The 13,529-nt window shown below is 33.9% G+C and overlaps 1 protein-coding gene across 1 annotated transcript; it reads left to right on the top strand.

The window, feature by feature from the left end:
- The first annotated feature begins 10,604 nt into the window (after positions 1-10,604).
- LOC104725971 (indole-3-acetic acid-amido synthetase GH3.6) lies at positions 10,605-13,311 on the top strand. The gene is made up of 3 exons (XM_010444723.3): positions 10,605-11,103; positions 11,381-12,309; positions 12,454-13,311. Exons 1-3 carry the CDS (start codon positions 10,775-10,777, stop codon positions 13,035-13,037), a joined length of 1,842 nt encoding a protein of 613 aa, XP_010443025.2. The 5' UTR covers positions 10,605-10,774; the 3' UTR covers positions 13,038-13,311.
- The last annotated feature ends 218 nt before the right edge of the window (positions 13,312-13,529 follow it).

Genomic DNA, 13,529 nt, shown 5'->3' with positions numbered 1-13,529 from the left:
ACCAAGGATATGAATACGTGACAGTGGAATCAATCTCCCCTTCCTCCTCACCCGTTGAAATAAACTCTTTCGGTAATTCCTTGGTTAGGTCAGCCTCGACCAAAATCCTTGCTTCATTAAAACTTTCACAGGCCTCTGTTTTGGGGTGAAGACTGATAGGCTTGCCCACTGCACTTGCCAAAAAACCTAGCCCCTTATCCGTGAACATTGTAGGTGGAAGATTGGTTAACTTAATCCACAATGGAATGGACTTCATTGCTGGCTGAGTTTCCTCTACAAAAGGAGTCCATTTAGAGACTATCATAGGGATGTCCATGATATTCCACATTCCCCTGTTCAGCACACGATGTCGCATGCCTTCTTGCCGAATACGGAACTTAACTGTGGTCTCATTTACCTCAAACACATCAATCAGAGAGGATCGATTTCCCAAACGCCAAATTTTATTCACAATCATGTGAATTTTACCAATATGAGGGGCTTTAGTGTTGAGAAACCTACCAATCACAAAGTCTTCCCAAAGCGGCTTGGCATCAACGAAAACGTCCCGCGGTACAAAAACCTTTGGTTGTCCATCAATCTCCGAGATTACAAACTTCTGGTGAGTTAGAACCTGCTTCGTAGCAACTTACAGAAACGAACGCTTCTTAGGCTGATCTTCTGTCACAGACTGAGCCGACGAAGAGATTTCCACTGCCAAATCTGCCGATACTCCTTCAACTCTCTCCATAGAACCAACACCAACTGCACTGAGTTTTTCCTCAGCCAGAACGGCCCTAGAACGGCTCGGAGCAGTCGCTGACGGCGACATCCATGGCCAGAAAGCAAGAAACCCTAATCGCCCTTTTTTAACCTTTACCACATCAGCACCCAAAGCCAAAGAAAGTTTTTTCTTAGAATGATCTTTTCGAAATACACTTGTTAGTTTAGTCGTGGTTAATCAATCGTTTTTCATATTTTTGTTAACAGATAAAATTGTTCATCATGAAAATAATGTGAACAAAAATATCAGTGGAAGATGATCAATTGTTGAGGTTTAGATCAATAGTATTTAATCCTCGAGACATCTCATATATTAGGGATAACAATATGATACAAAAACTTGAACGAGTATCCTGACAAATATATAATTCTATTTTTGTTTTTTTCAGTACGAGAAGTTTCAAATGCTTTTAGTTGAGGTTCAAGGGTAAACACTTCGGCCGGAATGACTAACAACAGTTGAGTCTTTTCGCCCACATCAAAAATTAGAAAAAGATCTCGCCTTATAAGATATTTAAAATTCTCTATTCATTTTCAATTGATTTTGAGTTGAATCTCTATAATCTAATATCATAAACCTATGTATCACAATAATATTACAATGGATTTAATTGACTGAGATGAGTAAAAAAGTAAATTATTTAGAACTTATTCAAAACATATCTTTATTTATTTTTATTTTTTTGTATATGGTAAGTCAACTAAACATTATTTTAAGAGATTTCCATACTTTTAACTATTTTAGAGTCAAAACGAATGTATTTATCAACTGTCTAACTAAAATTATTCTTTAAATTAAAATTAATCAAGTTTATTAAAAAGACCGTGATTTTACAAAAATTTACAGTCACGCCGTCACGGAGTCGCCCAAAAAAGAAATAAGAAATACATACAGCTACAAGCCTACAACCTTAGGTGAATAACTATGTTAATGGATAAGCGAAAATATAGAATGATGCAAAACAAACCGATGTAAATTGAAGTGAATGACATGAAATTAGTGTTTTAATGTGACACTCGTTCATATGATATAAACTAAAAGATCTAAATGTTTTTCAAGGAAAATGATATAAAGAGTACTTGGTTAATGGACCCACCGGTTATGGTAATCGGAGACATGAACCGATGGGCTTAAAGTTCTTACGACTTAAAAAAAAACTTAATTAATTTAATCGCTTCTCATTGGAGCTTAACTTCATGGTCTGAAGACATTTTGATGCATTCTTAATTAGTATTTACTTATTTGGGAGACTAATTAAATACCAAGTTGCTTTGTTATTTGACTTATTTGTATCCCAAAATCGATTCTTCACTCTTCAGTCTTTCGCTTAACCATGAGGACATGTCCCTACCTTACACAAAAATGCACCACCCTGCCTAATAGAAAAATAAATATATTTATTTTAAAAGCTTTACAACAGCTCCACTTTTTAAGACTTCCAAGTCGTAAAGCGTAAAACATCATAAAAGATTTAGACGTTTTAACTTTTAATTACTACTACTACGGTACTACCACACATCATGTTTCATTCTTAATAATATTCTACTCTTATATTGACCAACCGTAACCAGACCTATTAACTATAGCTTATTCCATTACAAAACTTACCACGCTTTAATGTAATTTTTAATTTTACCTCAAATTCAGTTGATGACAAATAATATGGATTGTGTGATGTAAACAGAAAAAGAGGGTTGTGTCTGACAGATATATCAGGCTCTATCTTATTTTTGATATGGTATTTTCACAACCTTTTCTCCCAAAATGATGGGGTTTTAGCCATTTATTTTGAATGATTATATGATCAATTTTTGACCAACTCGGTCAATTTTAGGTTAAATATGAATTTTCGCTAGAGTTGGATTGGTATATGTTAGGGTTTAAATACCATGTTAAGTTTCATAGGTTATGAAATCTAAATCAATTGATGTTAAATGAACTAGCGTGTGTCTGCTAGTATTACAATAAAAACAAAATCGAATTACAGTAAATCTATCGTAGGGCAGTTTTAATAAAGAAGTTGGTAAAAAAAAAAATCAGCTTTTTGCATAATATATGTCTATAAATAACAAAAAAAAAACTTTAAGCTAATTAATACCTTTTTGTTTAATAAAAGAATGGAATCTCATTCCATTTAGCGAGGTTTTGATGGTAATCTATTTACAAATTGTTATTATCATGTTAACACCCTAAGCTGCTACTCAGAAGACTTATTTATGCCTAGATAAACTAATTAGCATTGTTGGGTCACTATGAGATTGTAAGATCTATCTTTAGAGTTTAAAGTGTGCCTCTTTTTTTTTCGTCCCATCTTGTCAATCTTTCTTGGATACATATGAATGTTTATCCTTTCCAAAATTGCTAATCACGCGTGCTTTACATCGTGCCATTTATCTCAAATCTAAGCCTAAGTCTCAAACTCATGATAGTAGTCAGTGTGAGAATATATAATATAAAATGAAAACTACTAACATTAATTTCAAATATTATAACATTTGACTGAAACGAAATATTGAAAAGGTAAAACCGACACACTCATTTTTTATATTGTTGTTGCATGTGATTGGAGTCCATACCATCCATTTATTCTTCATTTAGTTCCTTGTGTTATCAACTTTGGTACGTCTTAAAGTGTATTTTGAATCATTCGGTCTTTGCTGTAATATTGTAAATTCCTATATATAGAAAATAGCAAGTTTGTTATATATTTGTAGTCTACATAGACCATTGTGTTGACTATAAGCCGTAAGCGAGCTAACCCACCTTGGAAAATTTAAGCAAATTATTGGGAGTCAATTAATTTCCTTCTTTCTTCGGTAAACTATGTCTAAACTAAAATTTTGGCATATGCATATCTATCATGCGGATTACACAATAGCCAATTATATGCGCATATTATTAAAATTTCTCAACCTATGTCATGAGAAATTTTGAATCCGAATAAACGATGCCAAATTAATAGATACAATGAGGGTCACGTTATGTTTGGTGAAACATTACTACTTCGGAACATCTTGCTTTCCAAGTTCTCTCTAATAGGAATTCATATTGTTTCATTAAAAGACTTCAAAATAATATTAAGCAAACTATTGATATATATAGATAGAGAGTTGGTCTAAATGATCAATTAATAAATTGTTACCCTCAAATTATTTAGTAGCCTACATTCGTATACAGATGTAAAAAGAGGACACTTGAGAGACAAATTCCCAAAGAAAACTGGTAATCGAAAGCATGTGTGGTTTCAACTTTTAATGGTAATAAATGAAGGGAAGAAAAGTCTTTTATTAATTATATATGTGTAAACAAATGCATGTGGTGAAAGCTGGAATAATGCTGAAAATTTTAATCCCAATATTTGATCTTTTGATGAACTATCTTACTTACCCAAATGAAGAGGATGAAACATTTTGATAGATAAAGATATAAAGACCAACAACAACACTATTTCAAAATACATGCATCGTACCCTAGAAGAAATGTTTTTGTCTTTAAAAAGGTGCAAATAGAGAAGACATGAAACTCAATTTGTCAAGGCTTCTTTCAATCGCAAGAATTTTTTTTGCCCTAGTTTCAATTAGTGGTTTCTTTTAATAGTTACCTCTCAATAAAGTCAAGGATAAGGATAAAGTCAACAGTACTTCTATATAATTTTGATATATGCACGACCGATCGATTTCAAGATCAATAATTGTCACGACAAGAGATAGAACTAAGATGTAGACATTAAGCTTTCGATGGGGACGATGCTAGAAGTGGTGTGGTAGGTATAAGTGTGGTAAATATGTTAACTGTGGTAGGTACAATCCGGATGATGATATCATCAAAATACTGGATGGTAAAGAGATGTCACATAACTTGGAATAAATTATTGGTGCATGCATTATAATGATGATAAAAAAATTGTTCAAACTAGTCATATTTATATATTAAAATTGATTGTAAGAACAAAGAGAATTGGACATTTACTAGTTTAGTCGTTTATAAATCATCCTTCTTTTTTTGTAAATATATATGAAGATGCTGTGTGCCCTTACAATATAGACTGGCCATAAGATCAAATATTTATCCGATCCATATATCTCATTTCTTGTAGTTATATTTAAACTTTAACACCAGATAAAACTAGAGACTTTAGAGCTAAACACAGCAATGTTATTACTACCGGTCCGGGTCAATAAGATATTCAAATTGTAAAACTACTTAAACTTTTGTCGTATAAGAAGGTGCTAAAGTTTACCTCTCTCTTTTTTGTTTTCTAAATCTAGTGTATAATTGGTATAAATATGTAAAAGTATGGAATTATATCGTGTTTACGGGTTAAGTTATCAGTAAATGAAATGATAATATTTAGAAGAAAAAATAAAATGGCACCTTGTGATGATAATGGATGACGAAGTGACGCATCGCATTGGAATCATGCTTTTAAAGAAAGTTTTAAAAATCAAATCAAACCTTTATTTATTTGTTCGTGATTTTGTTTTTACCTTTCCGTCCTGTAATATTGTCCTTCCCCTCGTTACCAAATGTTCAAAAGACAAATTGATGTTCTGCTTTTATCATTTGAAAGCTTTGTTGAATATTTTGTCATTTCATTTCTCACTCGTTTATATATATATATATATTTGTGCCATTGTCTTTCTGCTGAGACCGTACGATCTTCTCGTACAAAATAGTCAAGAACATATTCACATTGAAACCCCTTCTTTCCAATTACGATTCACCTCCCTTTGAGGTTTCTAATTTAAACATGTTGTAACGGACATACAAATCAAAAGTCTAGATGCATGGTGGTTAAATGGAGAAAGCTAAAAAAATCCTTACTGATCTGCCAAATTTGTATGGCCGAAAAGCAATTATATATGCCGCTTAACCTAAAAGTTGAATTCAATATTTAACGAAAAATTAATGATATTTTTTAAGACAATATTTAAAACAAATAAAACAGTAAATAAGCCAAGTAATTGGTTTATTCCATTTAATAATATTTACAATGTAGAGCCCCAAATTTGGTGCTGAAATCAGTGAATGATTTATGAGAAAATTTTACAAAATCTTTTTTATGACCTATATTATATGTATTGCGTTCCTTTATAAACATATCACACATATGAATCGAGTAAAAAGAAGAAAACTCCATGATTTATGTCACTATTATAGATTCCTCCTATCTACATGAAAAGATGAGAAATGGAGTTTTAAAACACAATCTCCAAAGCCCTTTTCGACTGTCAAAGAGAAACCACTTTCTCATGTGGTTTTTTGAATCTTCCCTACCCAATTAGAATTAGTTTCAGTCGTCTCCACTTTAAATCTAAATTTATAATCTTGCTTACTTCCCTTAATTATTTATATAATTTTAACCTCTTCATCAGACACGGTCCTACCTTCACGTTACAGTACACTAATGTATTATAGTTTTTTGACCAAAAAATGTAAATATTAAATTGATAGATTATGCGTAGCTTTCAAATGCATGAGGTATTGAGGTAAGTTTTATTTGTATTTGTATTTATCCGTATGGACTGGTATGAGAATTTATTCAGGTCTTTCCATGGAAATATAAACTTTTTTTTTTCTTCTTAAAGATGGATATATAACTTTATGACGAGATTGATAGATCATCTTAATATACGATATAGAATGCGACTATGCGAGACCTGGTTTGAGACAAATGTATTGGGAAATCAGAGTGAGTGTTATGAGATAATTCCACAAAAGGTCCGGCAGATCATATTTTTACATGTCCAGTGGATGGCTCCTGGTTAGTTGATACTTGATAGTGTCATATTTTTACATTTCTCTTTGGTTTTTTTTTTTTTTTTTTTTGAAAAAGTTCTCTTTGGTTTTGGATGGTTCAATAATTTGTCCAACAATATTGACATGCGAACAAAAAGTTTATCGAAAAACTTGACTACTTTTAACTCCCAACAAATGATAGAGGAACCCAGTAGTTAATGGTGATTTAAGAAAATTAGTGTGTATAAGTCACAACTAGCTAGCTAGGGTTTTGAGTTTTGACTACATCTCACGGGATCGGTAAACAAGAAACAATTAGGGACCACATCATTGATTTCCACGAACTAATGTGATAGTACTATTAATCAAATTAAACTACTTCATAAGCAGTAGTAGTATATAAGTATACTTAAACAGTAAATTATTAAATAACGCAGATATCCTATGTGCTGTTCCCTGGAAGTAAATCATAAAGCCATCTTTAAACATTCAACCATCCACATGCACGTTGTGACACCATCATTATAAGTTATTCGAAAATTCAGCAATTAAATAATAGCATAGATTATCAGCTTTAATTATATTATCTGTTCTCGTTCCTTTTTCAGTTTTCAGGAATATTGATTTGCATGTACGTAGCTGTACGTACTACGTAGGTATGAAAAAGATACAAAACTCAGATATATTATTGTCATTACGTACTAGTTTTTCTTGCTTTACGAAAAATATATCACGTGCGACGCATATGATTTATAGGTTTAGGTCGAATGTTACATGCATGGACGAAACTAATATTTTCTTAACTCTAAACACTTCAACTGCAAGAACTTTTTTTTCCATCCTCCACAAACAAGTTACAAGAAACTTACTTTCACCAACAAAAAAAAATGTTACAAAATAATTAAATGCACATCATATTTCACTTGGTTTGGGCGATTTGATATCCTTCACTATCGTAGGGTCATTATTTACTTAATCTCAACTCTTTTTGTAGTTGTTTCTAATGTGTCAAAGATATTTACTATGATACTGACTCATCCACGTATGGCGATACAGTGGTGCGTGGTCTGGCTAGGACCCATGGCGTAAGTAAATTCACTATAAGCCTAAACTCTGCGAGTGGGCTACTTGATAATTTAGGTTTACAAAATTTTAAAAGAAAAAAAAAATGACATCTTAAGAGAAAAAAACAAAGGGAGTCACTGGTCAAAGATATGCAACGATCTGTCGGTGCCTCCCATATAGCCCTTTCCGTATAGCACAACAAAAACTCTTGTGTTGCTTTGTGATGAAACGTATAGAGAGTCAGAATCACCAAGTACATAAAATAAAAGGTCCAGAAAACTCCCTGCACTAACTTAGTTAGAGATAATGAAAGGGTGCGGTCCTACCTTCCCTCTCGGTGCACCCGCTTCCACCTGATTTTCAGCCTATCATGTGGGGAGCTCCCACGTGGCTTGACCGGATGTTCCGTGTCGGAAACAAAATTCTTAAAACGATCAAACCTCTTCTCCAGTGTATTTAATTTTTGTTGTCATTATTCAGATATTGTATAAGCTTGGTCTAGCTACTTTTTTCTTGAAATTTCCTATTGGATTTAACATTTATGGATCATCCCCGGAAATAACGGATATTGCGAGCCTAAATATCAACAAAAGGGTACAAAAATACGGGCTGGATTGTGTTGTCATATTGTGATGTTTTTTACGAAACTTTCCATTGCGAATTTTACATATAAAAATGCTAAGAATCCTTTTAAAACCAAATCATATATGCATAGGAAAAAATAATTCAGGAATACTAGTACGAAGTTTGACCTTAATTAACAAAAAGCGTGACTACTTTGGAGAACTTAACTTTTTTGGTAAGTCAAAAACTGTACCTAAGTATCTGACTTTTCAATAACATGGAAAGAAATAGTACATATTTAAACACGAATTAAAGATTGTTACGCTATATGAACGTCTACGCATATACGTTATTTGTTAGGCACCGATTTATAACCTAAAATATATATCAGTCACTTTCTAGCTATGTGCACCTCTCCATTAATTAATACTGCATGTCTAGTACTTGATTTAGCCTTGATCATATGTTTTTTTTTAAAAAAAAATCTAACACATAAATTTGATTATTACTTCTTTTATACTGATTTACGTTTTCTCTACGGATTTTCTAAACGTTGTTTGATCGTATGTTTAGTTTTAATATATTGGTTTTATTTTATATTTTATCAGTAGCTTTGATTGATGTTGAGTTTTGAAAGATATTCTTCGATTAAACATTGTTGCTTGTCGAATAAATTTTTGACTTAATTGTCAACGAAAGAATATATATTCTTTCTCTGATAGGACAAGTAATTCTAATTTCTAAGTGTTTTATAATTAAATACATATGGACATATAATATTAATATATTATAGATATTATTTTTCTTTTCAAATAAAACGGCTCATCACAAAACTGATAGTATGAGAGAAATTTCGTTTGTCTTTGTGAACACTTGCAGATTTTCATTAATCCTGTATTTGGTCGGATAAATTGTCTATAGCTATAATTTTAATTTACAGTATACTTCTTTTAAAGGTTAAAATAAAATCCATTATTAGCAGACTATATATCTTTATGTATAGCGTCTTTCAATTCGTTAGCATCTTCTTCTAGAATTTGCTTGCACTATATAGTAGAACATTCCAAAACAAACAGTACTGAGAAATGAGAAGTTAACTAGATAGACAAGAATATAAATTGGAAAGCAAATGACACACTTTGACGGGAATAATATCTTTGCTATATATTACCACCTTGTTCTCGTATCTCATTCTAGTTAATACCAAGACTAGACTTTGAGCTCAAATATTACTATCCCCGATGTGATAATTCAGTAGTAATTAACAAACTTTTAAACAAATTCGAAAATTTAATTTTCATTTTTGCTGTGTTTGTTTTATTAAAATGTTATAAAATTATTTTGAAAATGTGTTCACACCGAACAAAATGTTGAAAATATAAACTCATTTGATTTTCATGGATGACCAAAATGATAACAAATCAAGCAAAAAAAAAAGTCGCATGAAAATAAACTACGTGAAGGCACCAAACTAGTAGTAGTAAACACAAAGTACACGTGTCAACCAATCACTATGGAGTCCAGCTGTAATGGTCCCTAGTGCGATACATTGACCATAGCGTGAGAAACTCGAAAGCGAACGCCGTTATTTGTGTGTGTACCGGGAAACGGAAGATGGTGTGTTGTGTTGTGTTAGCTTAGGGTTTTAGAAAAGTCTCTCGTGGGAGGAGAGGAGCTTTGCTGCCGGTATTTTGTGGGACAACTCCGTTAGAAACTACTGCGGATTCACCGGGGTATTGCCCGTTTCACGGTCCTGGTCAACCGGGTAAAAATATCCCGTTATAAAATCTGTGCCTTGATATATATGCCCTTTTGTATCTCTCATAAGCTCATGTTTGCTTTTGTATCTTGTCTCATTAATTAGTATAAAAATTATTATAGTTCCTAGTATGTGATTTCGTTTCACTTCGAGTTGTGTCGTTCTTGAACTTATGCAACATGATCATTTTCATCAACAATATAACATTCTAGTAAGTTTTAATATGGACCAATGACATTAGGCTAGCTATTATATGTTGCATGTTGCATGATCATTCCATGACCCTTTTTTTTTTACAGCACATGATCATTTCATTTAAGGGAATAATTTAAGTAAAATCAGTGGGCAGAAAAAAATATTCAACCATACTTTATATTTTTATTAACTAAAAAATAAAGTGGGCGAATTCGAGAGTAGTATATATACAAGTTTGAATGTCCTTAAACTTTAAAGAACCTTTTCTCTAAGCCAATACGGTAAAATCAAATAAAATAAAATTTCGTCGAATAAATAAAATATATAAATACCACTTTTTTTTGTAATGAAAACGAAATAAAAGAATTAAAATTTCAATTAAACACGAATAGTAAGCCGTTCACTTAAATCCTGGATTTAACATAATGCGAAAGTACATTTACACCCTTCGATATCTTTCTTCTTCACCTTCTTCCTTCTTCCTTCTTCCTTCTTCCTTCTTCCTTCTTCCCTCTATATATATTAACCCTTTCTCTTCCATTCTTCCTCACACCCTTCAAGCTTCAACAAAACCAGATCAAGCTTCTTCACCGATACCATATCACTCTTCTTTAAGCTTTCTTCTTTTTTCTTAAGTTCTCTCATTTCGAATCTTGTAACACACAAAAAAAAAAAAAAAACCTAAAACGATGCCTGAGGCACCAAAGATCGTATCTTCTTTTGAGGTTTCTGATCAGAGCCTCGCGGAGAAGAATAAGAACAAGCTCCAATTCATCGAGGACGTGACAACTAACGCGGATGATGTCCAGAGACGAGTTCTTGAAGAGATCCTTTCACGTAATGCTGACGTGGAGTACCTCAAACGACACGGGCTCGGAGGACGAACCGACCGTGAGACATTCAAACACGTCATGCCTGTCGTTACTTACGAAGACATTCAACCTGAGATCAACAGAATCGCTAATGGTGATAAATCCCAAATCCTCTGTTCTAACCACATCTCTGAGTTCCTCACAAGGTTTGACCATTTGATCTCTTTGTTCCTCTCTTACATTTTCTTGATTCTTTACGTTTTATAAAGATCCTCTGTTCATGCTTCTCTCTGTTTTGTGTTCTGTTTCATCACTTAGGCTAAGTTTTAAGATTCGAATCTCTAATGGGGTACTCAAAAAAACCTTTATCCAAAAAGAAAAAAAAACCACAACTTTTTTCTGATGGGTCTACTTTTGTCGAAATCATTGGAAAAAAAAATATGCTTAACATGGTGTGGTTTATGTTGATTTGTGTGTAAACAGTTCTGGGACTTCTGGTGGAGAGAGGAAACTGATGCCAACAATAGAAGAGGAACTAGACAGAAGATCACTACTCTACAGTCTTTTGATGCCTGTGATGAACCAGTTTGTTCCTGGTCTTGACAAAGGCAAAGGAATGTATTTTCTCTTCATCAAATCCGAGTCCAAGACACCTGGTGGTCTCCCTGCTCGTCCTGTTTTAACCAGTTACTACAAATCCTCTCACTTCAAGAAAAGACCTTTTGATCCTTACACCAACTACACAAGTCCCAACCAAACCATCCTTTGTCCTGACTCTTACCAGAGCATGTACTCTCAAATGCTTTGTGGTTTATGCCAACACAAAGAGGTTCTTCGTGTTGGAGCTGTCTTTGCCTCTGGTTTCATTAGAGCCATCAAGTTTCTTGAGAAACATTGGCCTGAGCTTGCCCGTGACATTAGAACCGGTACTCTCAGCTCCGAGATAACTGATCTTTCTGTTCGTGAGGCCGTTGGGGAGATTCTTAAACCGGATCCTAAGCTTGCTGATTTCGTCGAATCGGAATGCAGGAAGACCTCTTGGCAAGGGATCATCACTAGGATTTGGCCAAACACCAAGTATGTGGATGTGATTGTGACTGGAACAATGTCACAGTATATTCCAACTCTGGATTATTACAGCAATGGTTTGCCTCTGGTCTGCACAATGTATGCTTCTTCCGAATGTTACTTTGGTGTGAATCTCAGGCCGCTCTGCAAACCAAGCGAAGTCTCTTACACTCTCATACCGAACATGGCCTATTTCGAGTTCTTGCCTGTTCATCGGAACAGTGGAGTCACTAGCTCAATCAGTCTTCCAAAAGCACTCACTGAGAAAGAACAGCAAGAGCTTGTTGATCTTGTTGATGTCAAGCTTGGTCAGGAGTACGAGCTTGTAGTCACCACCTATGCTGGTAAGAAAACCAACCACCTTTCATTGATTTGAACTAAATCTGATCATCTTTGATTGATTTGATTTAGATGGAATCTTTAGTTTTCATCTACTCATATAAGATTGAATTATTGTTGAACCTTTTCTTGTTTTGTGATCTTTATAGGACTATACAGATACAGAGTAGGTGATGTCATAAGCGTGACTGGTTTCAAGAACAATGCGCCTCAGTTCAGCTTCATATGCCGCAAGAACGTGGTCCTAAGCATTGACGCAGACAAAACTGATGAGGTTGAGCTTCAAAACGCAGTTAAAAACGCGGTAACACACCTTGTTCCGTTTGAAGCTTCCCTCTCCGAGTACACTAGCTATGCGGACACATCATCTATCCCGGGCCACTACGTCTTGTTCTGGGAGCTCTGCTTGAATGGTAACACGCCAATTCCTCCCTCGGTCTTCGAGGATTGCTGCTTAACCATAGAGGAATCACTTAACAGTGTGTATAGACAAGGAAGGGTCAGTGATAAGTCCATTGGACCGTTGGAGATCAAGATTGTCGAGTCAGGGACTTTCGATAAGCTCATGGATTATGCAATAAGCTTAGGGGCTTCGATCAATCAGTACAAGACACCAAGGTGTGTGAAGTTTGCTCCGATCATTGAGCTGTTAAACTCTAGGGTTGTTGATAATTACTTCAGCCCCAAGTGTCCTAAATGGGTCCCTGGTCACAAGCAATGGGGGAGTAACTAAAGAAGAAACTTTGAGGAAGAAGAGTCTCTATGAGTTCTAGTCCCATTTGAACTGTTTTTGTAATCAAATGAATATCGATGAAAGCTGATTAATTATATATCATGTCTTGTGTGTCTAATTTTAATCTTTATTTTAATTTTGCTCTACTGTTTTCGTTATAAAATATGTTTAGCTCCTAGTCATATGTACATAGCCGGTGTATGTTATCTCTTGTTGACTCTTTTAAGTTCTCCAGCCTTTCAGAAGTTTTAATCCAGTTTTACTGTTCTTGCAATTAGACAGGGTTAAAAGTAAAAAATTATCATTATTATAACATACATTACATTACGCATACGATGAGAACTTTACTTGTTTTGGTACTTGCTTCAAAAGGCAAAATCATCATAAAGCCATAATTCTCTCTGATTGTTATGCGTTTTTAGTAAATTACACTACTATAGTTTTCTATAGACCATCGAGAAATGAACAAGAATCATCAAAAGGTTCAAGGAT

This window comes from Camelina sativa, chromosome 11 (assembly GCF_030686135.1).
Source record: "Camelina sativa cultivar CO46 ecotype springtype chromosome 11, ASM3068613v1".
In the NCBI taxonomy this organism is placed as follows: domain Eukaryota; kingdom Viridiplantae; phylum Streptophyta; class Magnoliopsida; order Brassicales; family Brassicaceae; genus Camelina; species Camelina sativa.
This window is presented reverse-complemented; position numbering and strand designations above follow the sequence as displayed.